At 44.6% G+C, this 22,339-nt stretch overlaps 1 protein-coding gene across 2 annotated transcripts in view; it reads right to left on the bottom strand.

Moving 5' to 3' along the window:
• Positions 1-22,339, bottom strand: part of IntS9 (integrator complex subunit 9) — a 103,798-nt gene that overhangs the window by 68,188 nt on the left and 13,271 nt on the right. For both annotated transcript variants that reach the window (XM_045743066.2, XM_069334351.1), the window contains exons 3-5: positions 15,278-15,480; positions 14,788-14,989; positions 1,937-2,026 (exon numbers count right to left, since the gene is read on the bottom strand). In XM_045743066.2, the coding sequence (XP_045599022.1) occupies positions 1,937-2,026; positions 14,788-14,989; positions 15,278-15,480 (495 nt within the window). The remainder of the gene's footprint in view (positions 1-1,936; positions 2,027-14,787; positions 14,990-15,277; positions 15,481-22,339) is intronic.

The raw sequence follows: 22,339 nt of genomic DNA, 5'->3' as shown, positions 1-22,339 counted from the left end.
CCTGATTTTTCTGTCCCGTCTCTAAATTGAGTAGCCCCTTGGGAATGTGACCTCATTTAAAATAGCATCTTCAAGTTTTGTCTCCGTGAGTGCAACAATGTCTGGTGTCTGCAGCTGTATTATATCACTTAACTCCAGTATCTTTGATCTTACTCCATCTATGTTGGTGTATGCAATCTTGAGGAACTTGTTCCCCCTCCTCTTATTTTTCACTCCCCCTTTCTCTAATGATTTTGTTGGTTTGCCTTTATGTACCACTTTACTGGCCTGCCTACCCCTATCACTTTGTAGAAAAAAGAATTGATTTCTTCTTCATTCCTGCTCTCATTTAAACGTTTTGCCTCGGCGAGGTTCAGTTTCAGCTTCTCTCTATCTTCTTTTGAAAGATCTCGTCTTAACGACCACACTTTCCCATCCTCATCACTTTGTAATTTTCTAGCATTCCTTAGTACTTCTTCCATCTGTTTGGTACCATTTAGGGTGATTCTCAAAGGTCGATCTTTCCCTTTTACATATCTGCCTATTCTCCTGTAGTCGCAGACATTCTCTATGGTTGTAAGACCTTCCACGAGGCCAACAATTTTATCTACTACTTTAGCTTCTTCTACAGCTCTTTCTGACCTAGATGTTATCTCCTTTTCCTTGCAGCCAAAAATGATCAGGGACTTACTCGGATCAACTGTGTTTTGCACCAACTTCGGGTTAGATGCCAATTCTTTCCTCACTTCTAGCCTAATGTTTGTTTTATCTTGGTTGCTGCAGTGTTTGACTTCCTTTACTGCTTCTTCTATTATTTCCTTCTCCTTGGCAGCTTGTGCATAAGTGAGTTGCATATCTTTCTTGCACTGTTCTATTCCCTGTGTAACTTCCTCCATCTGTGCTGACAAAAGCTGTTTCTCCTGTTGAAATTCCTTACCTAACCTATTGTAGTCATTTATGTTTAAATTTACTTTAACTTCTTCCAAAGCTATTTTTAAGAGTCTATTTTCTTCTTCCATGGCTTTGCAATTAGTTTCCAATTGAATCTTATCCTTGCGCAAGTCTTTCACTAAACCCTCAAGACATACAACTTTGCTATTCAAATGGTCATTACTTTCTTTCAATTTACTAATTATTTCTCCATGAGAGTTCACTATAGTATCTAAATTTACCAACTTGTTATGTAGACTGCTAATATCAATGCTTTCTTCATTGAATCCCTCAAAATCAAGCTCTGTTTTGTTTTTCCCCTTGCCGGCGGCCATCTTGAATGTTCTTCTCTGCACTGTAAACACTAGGGCAACTTTTTCTCATTCGATTTTTCATTTCCCTTAGCACTTTCCTGTTATCTCACCTATTTTTCAAGAGCACTATACCTTTATGTTCTCTGCGACACCACTCACTATCATCATCCTGTACTACAATACTTAGGATTGTTGAAATATGCTAGAGCTCCTCTGCTGCAAGTGTTGACCCTAGGGGTGGCACCTTTTGAATCTTCACCCTCCACGTGTGTGGAGGGGTGTGTGTGGAGGGTGTGTGTGGAGGGTGTGTGTGGAGGGTGTGTGTGGAGGGTGTGTAGGGAGGGGTGTGTGTGGAGGGTGTGTGGGGAGGAGTGTGTGTGGAGGGTGTGTGTGTGGAGGGTGTGTGGGGAGGAGTGTGTGTGGAGGGTGTGTGTGTGGAGGGTGTGTGTGTGGAGGGTGTGTGTGTGGAAGGGTGTGTGTGGAGGGGTGTGTGGGGAGGGGAGTGTGTGGAGGGTGTGTGTGGAGGGGAGTGTGTGGAGGGGGGTGTGGAGGGGAGTGTGTGGAGGGGTGTGTGTGTGTGGAGTTAAGTAAGGAAAGCAATGCTCAGGAAACCTGCCCCCTACTCCCAAAGCTTGTGGTAAATGTTGAATGTGATTTGCATGTAGAGATAAAACAGTAGGTACAATGACAAATAAATAGCCGGGGCTTCTAACCTTCTCGTGGTCGGAACAAATGAGCCAGTTGCAGCTGCCAAGGCAGAATCCAGAACTTACTGCTGTTACCTTCAATGCTCCACATATGTCCTGAAATCATCAAGTTACCTGTTAAAAATTATTACTTCTTACAAAAGAAGTCCATGATGCAGAGCAGTGGAAATAAGAATGATGTTATTTGTCATATATCATCTGTTTAAATCAACTTAAGTTATGAACAGCAAATAATATCTACCAATCCATCACCATTATTCTCTATTTTATCTTTAACAAAATACAAACTATCATACCCTCCAAAAATATAAACAATTATTTAATATAATTAAATGTGCAGATATGAGCATATATAGTATTGTTTTAATTAAAACTTAATACTGTACACCTTATGCCCAATTTGTGCTGATAATGAAAAACAGACCAGTTTGATAAAGAGACTCAAGCCTTGTAATCAGCCTAATGAACTCTCCCAACCATGGAAACAACGATCAAAATCTCTCAAAACTAGTTTCAGCTTGTTCACCCTGCATTCCCCACTTGTTTGGGGAAGGCAGGGTGAAAGGGGGCCCGAAATAAGATAGAAAGCAACAGGCACCAAAGAGAGGAACTGAGAGGCCACCTCTTTAGGAAAGCGGAGGGGAAAGAAAACCAGTGTTGAATGTAATGAAATGTCATTTTCTGGGTGAGTCCTGGAGGCTCCCCATAGCTATCCAGGCTGAATGGATATGTATAACTTTCTAGCATCAGTCAGTGCATGGAGTTCTTGCCTACCGGGGACCACGAGCTAGAACCTGGCCCCCCTCTAGAGAGGCACGAGGAACAATGGCCTATAGAGACCCCCCCCCCCCCCTATAGACATCGCCGACCGGAAGGAGGGTGGGAAACCAGGGAGCCTCCGGGTCTCACCCAGAAAATGGCGTTTCATTACATTCAACACTGGTTTCCTGAGGGAAGCTCTGTCGGCTCCCCGGAGCTAACTACCCAAAGATAAGGAAAAAACAGGAGGCGGTCCGTCCTCACTCCTCAACACAAAGTCGAGAATACTGGCTGCAACCGCCGACCCAATGCAATGCAGGCCCACCTAGGCCCAGGAACATTCAACAGGTAACGAGCGGTCAGGACCCTGTTCCACCTTCAAAAACCCCGGGTCCGAATGTCCACCCCCAACATGTTACCAAAGATGGCAGCCAAGGCAGGCTGGGTAGATTTAATAACACTGCGGACAGCCTGAGAGACCTGAGCCCAGAAAAAGGGAAGAAGGGAAACCGGGTCCACCCAGAGCGCATCCCCGGCATCCGAAGCCATGGCGCATAAATAACGGCGAAGAGCTGCACACATGATGCCCCCCCGGCCGGACCAACCAAGCATCAACAACCAAAGGCCCTCTACGGAAGGCAGCCATCTCATTCTTTGCCAGAAAAAGAAGGAGACGGCTGCAAGCGAACAAAACGACCACCGGGACCGAAGGAGCAGAAACTCCTGCACCGGAGGAGAGCATGAAGCTCCCCAACCCGACCCCCAGAGGCCAATGCCAAAAGGAAAAGTGTCTTAGAAAAACAATCCCGAACGGAAGGTGCCACAACATACCAAGGAGAAGAGAGAAACGAGAGCACGCGGTCCAAGGACCAGGATGGCTCAGGCGGCGCATGAGCAGGCCGGAGGTGAAACAACGCACGAGACAGCTTGCAAAACGGGGCAGAAGTAACATCAACACCGAAAGCAAGCTGAAGCGGCTCTGCCAATGCTGCATGATACAAGGCGACAGTATTAGGCATAAGATGACGGGAATGAAACAACCAAGAAAGAAAGGACAGAACAACCCTATCAGAGACAAAAGAATATCTAGGCAATGATAGGAAAAGCCGGAAGGACCACCAGAAAAGTTCATACTGCCGCCGAAACGAAGCACACAGGTGGGAAACCAAAAACGAAGCCATCTGCGTACCATACAAGTGATGATAAACTTGAGTCAAAAACACCGGACGTGAAGACTCAAGAAGATCGAACCAGCCTCGTACCGGACTGGACCGATCTGCTGAAAGAAGCGGAGCCACGGGAAGTCCCTCGGGTTTGGACACCGAGCAAGCAGCACCTGAAACCAAGGCTGGGCCGGCCACCACGGAGCCAGAAGGACTATCCAACCCTGGTAAGTCTCCAAGCGAGCTAGGACCTGGAGCAACAGCTGAACCGGGAAAAAAGAGGTAGAGGTAACTCCACCTTGACCAGTCCTGCCTGAAGGCATCAACCCCGACGGCCTCGCAGTCGGGGAAGGGCGCCACGTATAATGGGAGACACCTCAATCACGCCGACGCGAAGAGATCCATGTCCGGAGTCCCGAACGTCTGGCACAGCCAACTAAAGGAGACAGCATTGACCGTCCATTCCGTGGAAAGGGGAAGAAAACAGGACAGGCCATCTGCCAGGACGTTGGACACCCCCCGGACATGAACTGCCAGGAGAGCCAAACCCCGAGAACTCAGCAGACGAGTCACCCGAAGCGACCTACCCCAAAGAGCCAAGGACCCTGCAAACACAAACCGAAACTGTCTCCATTTTCCGCTTGTTACAACTTGTAATAAAGTTGTTACATCTTGGCTTAACGTGTTTATAATGTATTAGAACGTTGTTACAACTTGCTATATTGGTTGTTATAACTGGTTAGGAGGTGTTAAAACTTGTTCGAACGTTGTACCAACGTCGTAGTTTCGGTGTGTGTTTGGCGGGGACCGCATCGAAACCCCACGGTTCAAACAAAGAACCACTGGGGAGCAGTCTGAATGGAGCCTGATCGTCAATCCGTGAGCATCTTGAACCCTCCGGAGCGACATCCACACCGCCGCGAACTCCCGGACCGTGCTGTGAGCCCGACGGAAGGACGGACCCAACCACCCCTGGCCGGCCTAGTGAGCACTGGTCACAAAGCCCCAGCCAAGAGACGATGCATCCGTGAACACATCGAGTGAGGACTCAGGTACGCACCAAGGCACTGGACCCTGAAAAACCCGAAGAGGAAGCCGGCGACACATGCCCCCCCCCCCCCCACCAGAGGCCGAACCCCGCACTGGTGGGAGAAGCGGAAGGGAGGTCCTGGAATGAACCAGAACAGCCAACGAAGTCAGATCCGACCTGGCTGGAGGACCATCATGGCAAAGTTCAGGCTCCTGCACAAACCCTCGAGCAACCGCGTGGGGAGCCGGTCGGCCGATCGGACAGCACGCTGGACTTGTGATCCTGTGGTCCCGGGTTCGATCCCGGGCGCCGGTGAGAAACAATGGGCAGAGTTTCTTTCACCCTATGCCCATGTTACCTAGCAGTAAAATAGGTATCTGGGTGTTAGTCAGCTGTCACGGGCTGCTTCCTAGGGGTGGAGGCCTGGTAGAGGACCGGGCCGGGGGACACTAAAGCCCCGAAATCATCTCAAGATAACTTCTCAAGAAGATAACCGCCGCGTAACCTGGTAGCCCCCCAGAGTCCCACACAAGACCCAGCCAGGACCAAACCTAAAAGGGAACCAGATGGGACTTCCCCTAGTTCACCAGGAACTCAAACCCGGTGAGCTGGGAAAGAACCAAATTCCTGGCGATCAGACATGCAGACTGGCTGGGAGCCCACACCAGCCAGTCGTCGAAGTAAGCCAGAACCCGAATCCCTAAAAGACGCAGATGGGCCATCATGACCCAGGAAAGGCATGTGAAAACACGAGGCACCAGATTCGAGCCGAATGGAAGGCAACTCAAGCAGTAACACTGACACCCCACAACAAAACCGAGCCAGTCCCTGAACCCCAGATGAATCAAGATGTGCCAATAAGCATCCTGGAGATCCAGGGACACCATCCAAGCGCCTGGCTCCAAACCCTGGTTTGTGCCTCAGAGAGGCTGCAGTATCCAGTAAGTTCAGTAGAACTTCGGTTTCAACTCCATTTAACCATGTCGTAGCTCAGTCGATTAAGGCAGCGTCTGGGATGCTCTTGGATGCAGGTTCGAATCCTCGTCACAGCCCATGTGGATTTGTTCATTTGATGCATCACGCAATTGTGATTTCTGTGTGTAATGAAGTAAGGGTGAAGAGGGAGAACAGCCTATTAATATAGCTCGAGTGCATAGGGGGAGTTGTGTAAAACCCTGGTTTGTGCCTCAGAGAGGCTGCAGGATCCAGTAAGTTCAGAAGAACTTCGGTTTCAACTCCTTTTGACCATGTCGTAGCTCAGACGATTAAGGCAGCGTCTGGGATACTCTCGGACGCAGGTTCAAATCCTCGTCACGGCCCTTGTGGATTTGTTCAGAAACTGAGTAAGTTCGTTATACAGGATCTTCCAGATCGAAAACCATACAGTCTGTCTGATATTATATTGTTTTTCTCCAGGTGTTCTACCCATTTAGTTTTAATTATTTTTTCCAATATTTTGACTATGACACTTGTCAATGACACAGGTCTATAATTAAGGGGATCTTCCCTACTGCCACTTTTGAAGATTGGAACTATGTTAGCCTGTTGTTGTTGTTATAGATTCAGCTACTCGGAACAAGATCCAAGTTACACGGGCTATGGTGAGCCCGTAGCTTACCTGGCACAGGAGAGGGGCAAGTAGCACAGGCTATGGTGAGCCCGTAGCTTACCTGGCACAGGAGAGGGGCAAGTAGCACAGGCTATGGTGAGCCAGAAGTGGACTTAGCTGGCACAGGAGCGGTGCTGAATGTTTGTACTATGTTAGCCTTTTTCCACACATCAGCTACAACTCCTGTAAACATTGATGCCTGAAAAATCAGTTGAAGTGGAATGCTAAGCTCAGGTGCACATTCTCTCAGAACCCATGGTGAAACTCCATCTGGACCATCTGTTTTGTTCTTATTTAGCTCCTTGAGAATTCTTTCCACTTCGTCTCTAGACACCTTGGAACTTTTCGTTTAATGTTTCACACATTTCCTTTTCATTTTCCGTGAATCTATTTCCCATTTTCAACCTCTGAATATTATCCTTTACCTGCAATTTGTTGTTTATGAATTTATAGAATAGACCTGGTTCTGTTTTACATTTGTCTGCAATCCCTTTTTCAAAATTTCTTTCTGCCTCTCTCCTCATTGCCGTGTAGTTGTTTCTCGCATCTTTGTGTCGCTGGTATGTTTGGGAGTTTGGCCTCTTCCTATATCCATTCCATTTTTGTGTCTTTTGGTCTCTGGTACTCTCGCACTTTCTGTTGAACCAATCCTGTTTCCTAGTCTGCATCTCTGTTTCGGTATAATTTTTTTTTGTGCCTTTATCATATATTTCACAAAACTTGACATACATCTCATTTACTTCCTTGCCTAGCAACAAGTCTGTCCAACTATACTCATTAAAAAAATTTCTAAGGTCGCCATAATGTCCTCTCCTGAAGTCAGGTTTTTCAACTGCTTCAACCTCCTTATTTTATTCCAGATTATAATGCACTGCATACTTTATTCCCAAAAAGACATGGTCACTTTTATCCAAGGGAGGAAGGTGCTGAATGTCAAATATCTCTTCCTCCTTCCTGGTAAATATCAAATCTAGCATGGAGGGAACGTCCCCTTCCCTCATCCTCGTAGCTTGTTTAACATGAAGATAAAAGAACGTTTCCTGGATGAGGTCTACAAATCTACAGGTCCAAAAATCCTGTTCTAGCTTCATATGCTTCCCAGTCTATGGATTTCAAGTTGAAGTCCCCAACTATCTTCATCCATTCTTGCTATAATCTCTCTCATTATTGTTATAAGACCCTCTCGTTTATTATCTAGCTCCTCCTCTGTCCATGTGTTGCTTGGCGGTGGACTATATGCATTTATGATCGTTAGTTTATCATCCTTATGGCAGATCTCTAGTGCTATTATGTCAACTTCTCGTGGATTGTCAATCATTGTTTCATTCACCTTTAGGTGTTCTTTCACCAGCACAGCAACACCACCACCTCTATCCCAAGTTCTTTCCCAAGAGGCAGACAAGAGGAGCTCCAGCATATTTCAATAATCCTAAGTATTGTAGTACAGGATGATGATAGTGAGTGGTGTCCCAGAGAACATAAAGGTATAGTGCTTTTGAAAAATAGGTGAGATAATAGGAATGTGCCAAGGGAAGTGAAATAGTGGATGAGAAAAAGTTACCCCTAGTGTTTACAGTGCAGAGATGGCCGCCAACATTCAAGATGGCCGCCTGCAAGAGGAAATACAAAACAGAGCTTGATTTTGCTGGATTCAGTGAAGAAAGCATTGAGATAACCAGTCTATACAACAAGGTGGTAAAATTAGATACTATTGTGACCTCTCATGTAGAAATAATTAGTAAATTGAAAGAAAGTAATGACCATTTAAATAGCAAAGTTGTATGTCTTGAGGGTTTAGTGAAAGACTTGCGCAAGGATAAGATTCAATTGGAAACTAATTGCAAAGCCATGGAAGAAGAAAATAGACTCTTAAAAATAGCTTTGGAAGAAGTTAAAGTAAATTTAAACATAAATGACTACAATAGGTTAGGTAAGGAATTTCAACAGGAGAAACAGCTTTTGTCAGCACAGATGGAGGAAGTTACACAGGGAATAGAACAGTGCAAGAAAGATATGCAGTTCACTTATGCACAAGCTGCCAAGGAGAAGGAAAAAAAAGAAGAAGCAGTAAAGGAAGTCAAACACTGCAGCAACCAAGATAAAACAAACATTAGGCTGACAGTGAGAAAAGAATTGGCATCTAACCCGAAGTTGGTGCAAAACACAGTTGATCCGAGTAAGTCCCTGATCATTTTTGGCTGCAAAGAAAAGGCGATAACATCTAGGTCAGAAAGAGCTGTAGAAGAAGCAAAAGTAGTAGATAAAATTGTTGGCCTCGTGGAAGGTCTTACAACCATAGAGAATGTCGGCGACTACAGGAGAATAGGCAGATATGTAAAAGGGAAAGATCGACCTTTGAGAATCACCCTAAATGGTACCAAACAGATGGAAGAAGTACTAAGGAATGCTAGAAAATTACAAAGTGATGAGGATGGGAAAGTGTGGTCGTTAAGACGAGATCTTTCAAAAGAAGATAGAGAGAAGCTGAAACTGAACCTCGCCGAGGCAAAACGTTTAAATGAGAGCAGGAATGAAGAAGAAATCAATTCTTTTTTCTACAAAGTGATAGGGGTAGGCAGGCCAGTAAAGTGGTACATAAAGGCAAACCAACAAAATCATTAGAGAAAGGGGGAGTGAAAAATAAGAGGAGGGGGAACAAGTTCCTCAAGATTGCATACACCAACATAGATGGAGTAAGACCAAAGATACTGGAGTTAAGTGATATAATACAGCTGCAGACACCAGACATTGTTGCACTCACGGAGACAAAACTTGAAGATGCTATTTTAAATGAGGTCACATTCCCAAGGGGCTACTCAATTTAGAGACGGGACAGAAAAATCAGGAAAGGCGGTGGCGTTGCTGTGCTGGTGAAAGAACACCTAAAGGTGAACGAAATAGTGACTGCCAATCCACAAGAAGTTGACATAATAGAACTAGAGATCTGCCATGAGGATGATAAACTAATGATCATAAATGCATATAGTCCACCACTAAGCAGCACATGGTCAAAGGAGGAGCTAGATAGTAAACGAGAAGGTCTTATAACAATAATGAGAGAGATCATAGCGAGAGCGGATAACGATAGTTCACGACTGTTGATAGTCGGCGACTTCAACGTGAAATCCATAGACTGGGAAGCATGTGAAGCTAAAACAGAAGATTTCTGGACCTGTAAATTTGTAGACCTCATTCTGGAAACATTCTTGTATCAACATGTTAAACAAGCTACGAGGATGAGGGAAGGGGACGTCCCCTCCATGCTAGATTTTATATTTACCAGGAAGGAGGAAGAAATATTTGACATTCAGTACCTTCCTCCCTTGGGTAAAAGTGACCATGTCTTTTTGGGAATAAAGTATGCAATGCGTTATAATCTGGAAGAAAATATGACGGTCGATGCAAATGAAAAACCTGACTTTAGGAGAGGACATTATGGCAACCTTAGAAAAATTTTTAGTGAGTATAATTGGACAGACTTGTTGCTAGGCAAGGAAGTGAATGAGATGTATGTCAGGTTTTGTGAAATATATGATAAAGGCACAAAAAATTTATACCAAAACAGAGAAGCAGAAGTAGGAAACAGGATTGGTTCAACAGAAAGTGCGAGAGGGCCAGAGACCAAAAGACACAAAAATGGAATCAATACAGGAAGAGGCCGAACCCCCAAACATACCAGCGATACAAAGATGCGAGAAACAACTACACGGCAGTGAGGAGAGAGGCAGAAAGAAATTTTGAAAAAGGGATTGCAGACAAATGTAAAACAGAACCAGGTCTGTTCTATAAATTCATAAACAACAAATTGCAGGTAAAGGATAATATTCAGAGGTTGAAAATGGGAAATAGATTCACGGAAAATGAAAAGGAAATGTGTGAAACATTAAACGAAAAGTTCCAAAGTGTGTTTGTACAAAATGAAATCTTCAGGGAACCAGATACAATAAGAATTCCAGAGAACAACATAGAGCACATAGAGGTGTCTAGAGACGAACTGGAAAAAATGCTCAAGGAGCTAAATAAGAACAAAGCAGTTGGTCCAGATGGAGTTTCACCATGGGTTCTGAGAGAATGTGCACCTGAGCTCAGCATTCCTCTTCAACTGATTTTTCAGGCATCCCTGTATACAGGAGTTGTAGCTGATGTGTGGAAAAAGGCTAACATAGTTCCAATCTATAAAAGTGGAAGCAGGAAAGACCCCCTTAATTATAGACTGGTATCATTGACAAGTGTAATAGTCAAAATATTGGAAAAAATAATTAAATCTAAATGGGTAGAACACCTGGAGAGAAATGATATAATATCAGACAGACAGTATGGCTTTCGATCTGGAAGATCCTGTGTATCGAATTTACTCAGTTTCTATGATCGAGCCACAGAGATATTACAGGAAAGAGATGGTTGGGTTGACTGCATCTATCTGGATCTAAAAAAGGCTTTTGACAGAGTTCCACATAAGAGGTTGTTCTGGAAACTGGAAAATATTGGAGGAGTGACAGGTACGCTTCTAACATGGATGAAAAATTTTCTGACTGATAGAAAAATGAGGGCTGTGATCAGAGGCAATGTATCGGACTGGAGAAATGTCACAAGTGGAGTACCACAGGGTTCAGTTCTTGCACCAGTGATGTTTATTGTCTACATAAATGATCTACCAGTTGGTATACAGAATTATATGAACATGTTTGCTGATGATGCTAAGATAATAGGAAGGATAAGAAACTTAGATGATTGTAATGCCCTTCAAAAAGACCTGGACAAAATAAGTACATGGAGCGCCACTTGGCAAATGGAATTTAATGTTAATAAATGCCACGTTATGGAATGTGGAATAGGAGAACATAGACCCTTCTAGATAGAAAACTATCTAGGGTTGGTTCTAGGGGTGGTTCTAGATAAAAAACTATCACCTGAGGACCACATAAAGAATATTGTGCGAGGAGCCTATGACACGCTTTCTAACTTCAGAATTGCTTTTAAATACATGGATGGCGATATACTAAAGAAATTGTTCACGACTTTTGTTAGGCCAAAGCTAGAATATGCAGCAGTTGTGTGGTGCCCATATCTTAAGAAGCACATCAACAAACTGGAAAAGGTGCAAAGACATGCTACTAAGTGGCTCCCAGAACTGAAGGGCAAGAGCTACGAGGAGAGGTTAGAGGCATTAAATATGCCAAAACTAGAAGACAGAAGAAAAAGAGGTGATATGATCACTACATACAAAATAGTAACAGGAATTGATAAAATTGATAGGGAAGATTTCCTGAGACCTGGAACGTTAAGAACAAGAGGTCATAGATATAAACTAGCTAAACACAGATGCCGAAGAAATATAAGAAAATTCACTTTCGCAAACAGAGTGGTAGACGGTTGGAACAAGTTAGGGGAGAAGGTGGTGGAGGCCAAGACCGTCAGTAGTTTCAAAGCGTTATATGACAAAGAGTGCTGGGAAGACGGGACACCACGAGCATAGTTCTCATCCTGTAAATACACTTAGGTAATTACACTTAGGTAATTACCTTTCCTAATTTTTCTGTCCCGTCTCCAAATTGAGTAGCCCCTTGGGAATATGACCTCATTTAAAATAACATCTTCAAGTTTTGTCTCCGTGAGCACAACAATGTCTGGAGTATGCAGCTGCATTACATCACTTAACCCTTTAACTGTGCCACCTCCAAATATGACACCCCCCCCCCCCCCCCCCAGTGCTCAGGAAATAAATTCTCTTGAAAAAATTCTTTTGTTTTTTAAAGTGTCAAAAACCCTTCCCTAAGTATGGGTATGTAAAAAAAAAATCGAAATTGTACTTACTTTGGCTGCTATGGGGTCCATAAGGTGGCAGGTGACGTCATCATTCCCCGTTCGCCCATGACGTATGCTCCCGGGGCCAGTAGGGCGTCCGGGGCAGGGCGCGCGAGTTGCAGCGAATATATTTTTGTTCATTTTTTGCGCACAGTTCCAAATACATTTTATTTGTTTTTATGTGCTAATCCTATGTATAATGAACACGTACACTATATTATGGCAGTAAAACATCCATACTGTCCGAAGACACTGTGTGTCTTCGCTGAAGACACTACGTGAAGACGCTACGATTACGAAGTCACCTCCCCCACCAAAATAATTCCTCTCAACATACTCCTGATGCTGTGTGTGATATACACACACACTGCATATACCCATATACATATGTTGTGTTCCCAGTAGTGAACAACGAAGTTAGTATGGTGAGCAAAACAAGAGCGTCTACCACACATAGTGAAGCTACCTCAATTCTCTCCCTTCCTCCCTCCCTCACCAAAATTCCTCCTTCCACAATACTACACACAATGCTAATTATAACCACAATCCTGGTCACTAATTCCTGTAAATGAATAACTGACCACAAGTTTATTTTGAAAAGGAACCTAAAAAATCATTTGAAGATTCCTAGATGGACGAAATAATGCTGTGGCTAGCACTGTGAACATAGTGAACAGCATTGAATCACTGATATTTGAACACTGTACCCAGTCATTATCACACTCAGGCTCTTCTATAATACTATCATGGCTAAATAATACAGATTATATATATATTTTGACATTATTAGGTGATGCTGTGGTCACACGTTGAACAGCAGTGCTGTGCGCTCATGCTGCGAGTGCCAGCCTTGGTTGCTCACTCACTACTGAGCGTCTCACACCCGGGAATGTGGACCACGATTTTTTTTTAAGATGGCGTCTGTTTACAAGAGCCCTGAGGAAGTTGATGTGAACCCCATGTAGCCGCGGGAGTTTTGAATGGAACGTGAAAAATACAAATACCCAGAGGCGCGTAGCGCACCCCAGACGTGGGCCTGCAGGCGCGTTGCGCAGTTAAAGGGTTAACTCCAGTATATTCGATCTCACTCCATCTACATTGGCGTATACTATTTTCAGGAACATGTTTCCCCTCTCCTTATTCTTCACTACCCCTCTCTCTAGCAATTTTGTTGGTTTGCCTTTTTGTACCATTTTACTGGCCTGTCTACCCCTATCACTTTGAAGAAAAAGAATTTATTTATTCTTCGTTTCTGCTCTCATTTAGATGTTATGCCTCTACGAGGTTAGTTTCAGCTTCTCTCTGTCTTTTCTGGAAAGATCTCATCTTAACGACCACACTTTCCCATCCTCATCATTTTATAATTTTCTAGCAATCCTTAGTACAGTACTTCTTCCATCTGTTTGGCACCGTTTAGAGTGAACCTCAAAGGTTGATCTTTCCCTTTTACATACCTGCCCATTCTCCTGTAGTCACACACATTCTCTTCATCAGTCGCACACACATCCGTCATCAGTACTGTACAGATGTTCTACTGCCATAATATTGTGTACGTGTTCATTATACATAGGATTGGCAAGAAAAAACAAAACAAATGTACAGGTATTTGGAAATGTATGCAAAAAATTAACAAAAAAATTTTTGTGGCAACTCGCGCATGTTGAAGCTGGCGGGTAACTGGCTTCAGGAGTCTACACCTCAGGCGACCACCAAATCATGACATCACACGCCATTTTCCGGACCCCATTGCGGCCAAAGTAAGTACAATTTCAATTTTTTTTTACATATCTGTGATCAGGGAAGGGTATTTAACGTTTTCAAAAACAAAAATATTTTTTTCCCAAGAATTTGTTTCCTGCGCACGTGTTAGTACAGTACTCAAATTGTACGACGGTTGGGGCATAGCCAATCACAGTCGAGTAAGCCTCTGACGTCATTCTCCACAGAGAACTGGTACTAGCCGTTCTGGTGACGAGTCAGTATTCACACAGACCCCAGAGTAGGTAAGACCTCGGCAGGCCAGATAAACAACTTGTTACCTTACTCAATAAACTGCTGGTGATCATCAGTGTATTCTCTACTCTCCAGCAAGAACCATACATCCAAAAGAAGGTAACTAATACACAGGGGGGGTGCCGTATTTGAAAGACGAGCAGCACAGTGGTTAATAAGGCAGTATCACCGTCTCTCAAAATACTGGTATCAATAAATCACTACATCATTCACCTAGCAGTAAATAGGTACCCAGGAGTTAGTCAACTGTTGTGGGTTGTATCCTTGGGAAAGGTCAGTAATTAGACTAGGGCAACCAGGAAAAGCCTAACAGGCTTCCTGTACCCACCAACGAGAAACCAACTGGATAAACATTTATTAAAGTACTTGAAGGCAAAATGTTATCTGCATGTAATGTCATCTCTCAAGCTGATGTATGTCTTTACCAGTGTTGACACCGTGTGCTTGGTACAAGCATAAACCAAGAGAAAATACTTACAATATTCTCATTGTAGGCAAGAATTTGAACATGAGTGAGAGCAGAATTAATGGATTTCATGGAATATGCTGGATGCCATGTGTTTGGTGCCTTGGCCTCACCAAGAGGAGCAGGCAGGGACCGCAGGTAATGTTTCCAGCGGGATGCGTGTCTGGCTTTTGGTGTTCTCTCTATGTATTCCACCAGTTCCTCCATGAATAACCTGACAAATAAATATACATGCGTTATAACATGACCTCAAAATGTTGAGGGCGGAAATTTTCACAGGTTTGAGAACCACTGTTAATACATTTAAGTTGAGTATGACAAGTCAATGCTCAACGACCAACATTTTTACAATACAGTACTAAAGATCCAGTCTCAATCAATTTTAAGACCAGTGTCAGTGAATTAAACAAGAAAGAATGTTTATATTATGAAATAAACCTAATTTTAAGCAATATCATGTTCACAAAAACCTTAATAACCATAAAAATGTGAATAAACACACCTTCCTATCTGCATAGTTGGCTCTGTCATAATTACAACGCCTTTAAATCCAGTACCATTGGTAATGAAAGGTAGTGCGAGCATGCTGTGATAATTGGACACTAGGATGGCATCCACTTCTGAGAAATCAACCAAGCCTGATGTTGGAGGTACAAACTCAGGAGGGGAGTCCACAAATATTCTGTTCATACACTCTCTAAGTTCCTGAAAAAACAATGAATTACTGTATTATGAATCTTTTAATCATAACTGCAATAAAAACTCAGTGTTGAATGTGATGAAATGCTTCTATATTCTGGTGGGTCCCTGGTGACTCCTGTTGCTACCAACTTGGATAGCATGAGGCTCTTGCAAGTCATAGTAAGCCTACTGGGGGCCAAAACCTGTCCTCCCTCTCAAGAAAAGCACAGGGGGCTGTGAATATCAGATCACTCAGATCAACAAATATGCCACCTGAGAGGTAAAGTAAAACAAAACAGACAATGGCAAGGTAAACACAACACAGCAAATGAGACCATGAACTGATCCACCTGGGAGCATCCGGTGGTTCAACCTCTTGTAGCAGCTACCTACCACCAGGTGGTAGTGCAACCAACTACTAGATTTACCCAACCAACTCATTAGTCAGTGAGAGGGGAAAACTAAAACTGAAGCCCCTGAAAGTGGAAACCAAGGAACCATCAAGGAGCCACCAGAAAGAGACATTTTTATTACAATCAACCCTGGTTTTACATCTGATTTACATCTGATTGGAGGTTCGAGATCACATGGATTCCGAGTGAATCAGACCTTGATACAGTACTCAGTTTAACTTTAGTGCCAGCCAAGACATCACAAAGTGTAATTTTTTCTTACTTTAATCAATTTTAATTAAATATATTTGTTTTCATTTTTCCCTTAACCCTTACACTGCCACAGCCTGGGAATGGGGGGTATAAGCTAGGGCTGGGCAAAAAAATATTTGAATTATGTGAAAATTAATATTAAATGTTAAACAAATCTCCAACTTACTGGCTTCAGCGTCATGTAAGTTTCATCCCAATATTTTCAGAAATGGATTTTAGACAATTTTATTTTTAAAAAGTAGAACATTTTGTTGATAAGGAGAACAGCTCCTATTAACAGGAATTGAGGGATAATGCAGTAATAAAGAGATACAAGCACCTGTTCAATGCACAAAGAAGTAGAATAGTAGTAAGAAGTATCCACTAAGTTGATATGCAGCTGGTGCCTTATAGCATTGCTGAGTAATACATGTTAACACAAATAATAATGAGTATGTTATTATGCTCTATTTTGTTCTATATCATACAAATACATTGTCCAATGGCACCTGTTACTTTCACCGATGTAATTGGTGAAAGTAACAGGTGCCACAATTATTTTTCTGTGGGAAGCCCCTATGGCTCCCTGGAGCTTATCGGGCCCCTTGTGGTTGGGGTTTTCCTTATCTGCCATCAACCGGGGTTAGGCACCCAGAAAGGTAGGCATAACAAAACAAACCCCACATGGTAAAAACTGAAACAGAAAACCGAACAGAGAGGTAGAAACTCCCTACAATCCCAAGGAAACAAGGAAACAAGCAAACATCACACTTTACTTCCGCGCCGATCGTCCGTGCAGCCCTCCCCACCTCGAGAGGGGGGGGGGGGGAGCCTCGGACCTCACCATGCCGGCTGCCTAGCATCAGTTCGTAAACTAATGTCAACCGAGATAGACGCTTCTCTGGCCTCAGTTTCCTAGGCGGTGTTTGCCTTTCGTGGCGTTCACTGTCGTGTGTTGTGTTGTGCGGTGGCCAGGAGTACCTCATCAGTACCAGGGCTGCATGCACTTAGGGGCTTCCTTCCCTAAGCGTCCTGTGAGTACTGCCCCTGCGTGACAGGGTTAACTTCCCTGGGGCATTCGGGAACCACTCTCGTAGAGCTTCTTGCTGCTCAGCATTTGCCTTGCCCTTGGGGCCAGTTGGGGCTTGGGGCCCCTTGTTGGCCCTGGGTAGGGACTGGTATTGTGCTGGTTAGGGCGTCAAGGTGTTGCGCGACCTGCCACCTAAGCGGCGACCGGTTCCTGTTGCCTCTGGGGACGGTGTACCTGCTTGATGGGGTTCTGGGAGTTCTTCTACTCCCCAAGCCCGGCCCGAGGCCAGGAACTTCTATTCGAAAACAAGCTAGTGTGTCCCAGAAGTCCACGGACGTACCAGCAATAAGGCGTATGCTCGCAAGTAGGTCGTGTAACAACCGCAGACCTCTGATGGTTATACAGTGTTTCCCGATTGTGCCCATAGCACCACTGCACTCCACTCGTACTATCCCGCAAGTTCTAACAGATAGGCGGGACCCAAGAGCCGGAGCTCAAACCCTGCAAGCACAGCCAGAAGCCTTACCAGGTGAGTACATAACCAACACCACAACCCCCACACCTCATAACACGAAAAAAGGTGGGTCCCCTGAATGACTAGCATGGGTTGGACATGCACATGAGTGGGACAGGAAGGGTTGAAAAAGGGACAGTCACTGGTGTGCGAACGGTCTCAGTCATACAAAAATATACCTAATTAAAGACAGGTATATAAACAACACCGCATCCAGCGCCCGGCCAAAAGACGCCAGACCGCAGAAACTCACCTGGCGAATGGTGGCACAAACGTGACACGACTCAACCGTGCCCAGAAGAACCTGGGAGCACCGCCAGGTGAAGACGCCAGAGCCGGACCCGGCTGGACCCGCAGGGTAGAGGCGAAGGAGGCGGCCCACACCCATGACACAGGGAAAACCTCTGCGTCCGCCCCACAACTGGAAACCAGGACACCCCCGGAGCGAAGGGGCACATACCGCAGCAAGAGAGAAGACCGAGAGGCGAAGCACTTGAGCAAAAAGGGCGCAAAACACCAGCACTGAAACACACCTCCCACACCAAAACAAACTCCACGGCGCATGCGCATGACACGCTGGCCGAACTGCACAACCCTCTCTGCGGGAAGGCGCCAACCAGGACTACTGCACTAGAAAAGTAGTCAAAAGAGGAAGCAGGAACAATAAAACAGGCCAACGAAGTGAAGACAGAGCCCAAAAAGGTACCCAACCGGGCCACAAGCAGCCCAACAAGGCTACAAGTAGCCCAACAGGGCTACAAGTAGCCCAACCGGCCCACAAGTAGCCCAACTGGGCCACAAGTAGCCCAAACTGGGCCACTGGCCACAAGCAGCCCAACCGGGCTACAAGTAGCCCAAAACGGCAACAAGGACGAGGAGCAGACAGACGTTCCAACAATGCGGGAAGTAGCGAAAACCTTCCCGAACCCTCGAGAACACAGAAGCCAACTCTAGTCCCGAAGGCACACAAAGGCGCAGGCGCACCGGAGACCAGAAGTCTCGTAGAACCCCAAGAACAGGGAAACATGACGAAAACACCGTCCCAAAAAACGGTGGGAGGAAACATCCACCCACAGGACGGAACCAACCGACTCAAAGGCCAAGGAAACGAGCCCGGGGAGGGGCCGACGCCCAACAGCACATACGGCGAGTGGGGAGGAAAGACCCCACTCCGCGTAACCACAAGCCCCGCTTAGAGGGGGATAAAAACCCCACGGGGTCCTATGGGGCCAAGGCCCCCCAAGTCAGCCCCTCCCCAGCCCCGGGAACCTACACGACAGGCCCCGGGGCCGAGCCGTCCCCCCAAAGCCCCGGCTGTACCAGAAAACCGGGGCATCCGCGAAAACACTAAGGAAGGGAGCCCACTGGCAGACTCTTACAACACGGCTGGAGGAACAGGCTCAAATGCCCGTCACTACCCCAGAAGGGGAATTCCCCGAGACTGCCCAAGTCTCAACACCATCAAACCTCGCCCCGAACCTACAGACGGTAAGGAACCGGATGCAGGCAGGAAGGGGGATCCAGGGGAAAGACAAGGGGGCGTGGAAGGAACCGAAGCAACCAATACCCCCAAGTCCCAACACGAACCAAAACGGGGCAGCCCCGGGGCTTCCGGGGAGTAAACCACGAGAGCGTTGCCACCACCAAGGCTCAAAGTGCAACGCCCCTGCTGCCCGCACCCGCTTAGTCAGCACAACTGGGTAACCGAGCCACAACGAGCAACCAAACTCGCAGGACTCCGGGTTGAAGGTGTCACCGACCCCACAGGCAGCAGACGGAGGCAAAACAGAGTCACCCAGAGACAAAGGGTGAAAGCAACCCTCAAACTCGCTGGAAGCGAGGGGGGACTCTGGGGTCACATGCATCGGACCCACGCGCCCCCAGGGGTTTCCCAGGGTACCGAGCGTTTACTATAAGAGGACTCGCGCTCAGGTAATCCCAGGCAGGGTACTGCTAACCAGCACCCAAAGCTACCAAACAACTTTCTAAGAGCTGAACCCCCGAGACATGTACACTCACGGGGACCTAGCAGGGGGTACCACCAGATAATACTCAGCACACAAGGGACACAAGGGGCAAGAACGAAGGCAGGCCCCCCCCCCACCAGGTAGATAAACAAAAAGAAAAAGAAAACCCCGCAAGAGGACAGCGTACCCAAGCGGAACAGAGCCGGCCGCCATGATTGGTAAAGACAAGCTGCACAGTACCCTGCGCCCCACCAGTGCAAAAACTGCCCCTTACTCTAAGGCGAACAAGGGAGACAGAACACCCGAGCACACAAAGAGCGACCGAAAACCAAGCAGTAAACGGCCTAGCAAGGGCAGGACCCAAGGAACTTGTGGAAGGTGGCCCCAAGCCCCAAGGGCAGTACTTACAGGGCACCTAGGGAAGGGAACCCTAGGCGCACGCAGCCCGACTACTGGAGACACACTCCCAGCTCACGCACCACCTAGAAGACAGACACCACACTTTAGGTACAGTGCTGAAACAACTACTGGAGCCGGAGCACATAACCGGTGCCTATAGCATCAGCCGAAGAACTGATGGGTGGATAGCCGGCGTGGGAGGTCTGGGGCTCCCCCTTCCCCCTCCCAGGGAGGGGGGAGCTGCACAGACAGCGGCGCGGTGACGTATGACATCATACTAGTTTGCTTGTTTTCTGTTGAGGAGTTCTATCCACTAGTTAGGCTTTAGGCAGCAATTTTCACCAGAATAGGGGTTTGTTTTGGAATGCTTACCTTTCTGGATGCTTGACTCGGTCGATGGCAGACATAGAATGCTTCCAACCACACGGGGGTTTCTATAGGCCATTGCTCCCCTTGCCTCTCTGAGGGGGCCAGGTTCTGGCCGTGGTCCCCGGTAGGCCCTAGAACTCCATACACATGACTGATGCCAAAGTCTGACATTAGCATATCAGCCTGGAAAAGTTCCGGGGAGCCGACGGGGCTCCCTCCAGAAAATCCAGTTTCTGACCAATTCTCACCATTTTTACATATAGTGTGCGTAGCTGTCTGTTCTACAATCCTATTAGAATAGATTTTTCATAAATCCTAAACATTTGGAGTTATAAATTTTGTTGTCTGAATTTGGTGCATATTTCAAATGCCATATTGACAATTTTTTTTACAGTAAATTAAACTGAAAATCTATACTGTATTCTACATCTATTAAAATGAAGATCATATACTATTCTGAGAGAATAATAACAATGAACAATTGGTGATATTTATTATTTTTGCAACTGATCTGAAAATCTGAAATTTTAAATATTAAATTTTATAATAATTTTTAATTTTCTTGTTTTTCAAGTTATGTTGGTAATCATTTAGACAAAGTTGGAGCATTTGCCTAGTAGATTATGCACAAAAACCTGCAAAGCGTTAGAGAAAGTTTGAAAAAAAAGATCGATTGCTTGGTTGTTGTCTGTGGTAAAGTAAGGGAATACACGCAAAACACAAAGTATGAACAATGAAACTTTAATTAAACTGAAAGCAAATTAAAAACAAAGACAATTCCTTGGCTATGTACAGTGCAAACAAACAAGTCAAAAAATATAACATAAAAATTAAGAACAAGGGTGACGTTACTCTAAACATAAAATAAAGACAATGAAATAAGCAGGTGCTGAGAATAAAGCACTAGCTGAGAAACATCCACCTGATAGACAGAGCGTATATCAGTTAGTTGTTTACAGCTTGAGAGCACAAGATATTCTAACTTCAATCACTGGTTCAAGCCCAGACATCGACTAAGTAGAGGGCGCTGAGGTGCAGGTGTGCAGTCGGCAGGTCACCAATCAGAAGCAGGCAGGCTGGGAATGGTAGTTTGCTGGTTGATGACGGTGGCGAGCCGGCATGGAGGGAGTGTGGAGTAGGGGGGAGTTTAGGGTACATTTGCCTTCTGGTCAAAACGTTTTGTGCTACTGGTAGACGTATCTTGAAGGTAGCATCTTATTGTTGTATATATATAAGTAACTATGTAGGGAAGAGCAGGCTCAATCTCTCTTGAAAGAGATTATTGTCACAAAATATTATATATATATATATATATATATATATATATATATATATATATATATATATATATATATATATATATATATATATATATATATATATATATATATATATATTATTAAATATGACCGAAAAAGTAAGATTAATAATTCTAACACGAATTTTCTCAATCTTTCGTACATTACGCTTCACTGTTGGAGGTAAATCAAAAATCACTTCTCCAAAATTCATTTTTATTTCTAGTCTGACGCGACACGGGCGCGTTTCGTAAAACTTATTACAATTTCAAAGACTTCACAAATACACAACTGATTAGAACTTACTGGTGTAAGTTCTAATCAGTTGTGTATTTGTGAAGTCTTTGAAAATGTAATAAGTTTTACGAAACGCGCCCGTGTCGCGTCAGACTAGAAATAAAAATGAATTTTGGAGAAGTGATTTTTGATTTACCTCCAACAGTGAAGCGTAATGTACGAAAGATTGAGAAAATTCGTGTTAGAATTATTAATCTTACTTTTTCGGTCATATTTAATAATATATGTCTACAGGAAAGACTGCTACCAAAATATACTAATATATATATATATATATATATATATATATATATATATATATATATATATATATATATATATATGTATATATATATATATATATATATATATATATATATATATAT

The sequence above is a fragment of the Procambarus clarkii genome, chromosome 31, assembly GCF_040958095.1.
Source record: "Procambarus clarkii isolate CNS0578487 chromosome 31, FALCON_Pclarkii_2.0, whole genome shotgun sequence".
In the NCBI taxonomy this organism is placed as follows: Eukaryota; Metazoa; Arthropoda; class Malacostraca; order Decapoda; family Cambaridae; genus Procambarus; species Procambarus clarkii.
This window is presented reverse-complemented; position numbering and strand designations above follow the sequence as displayed.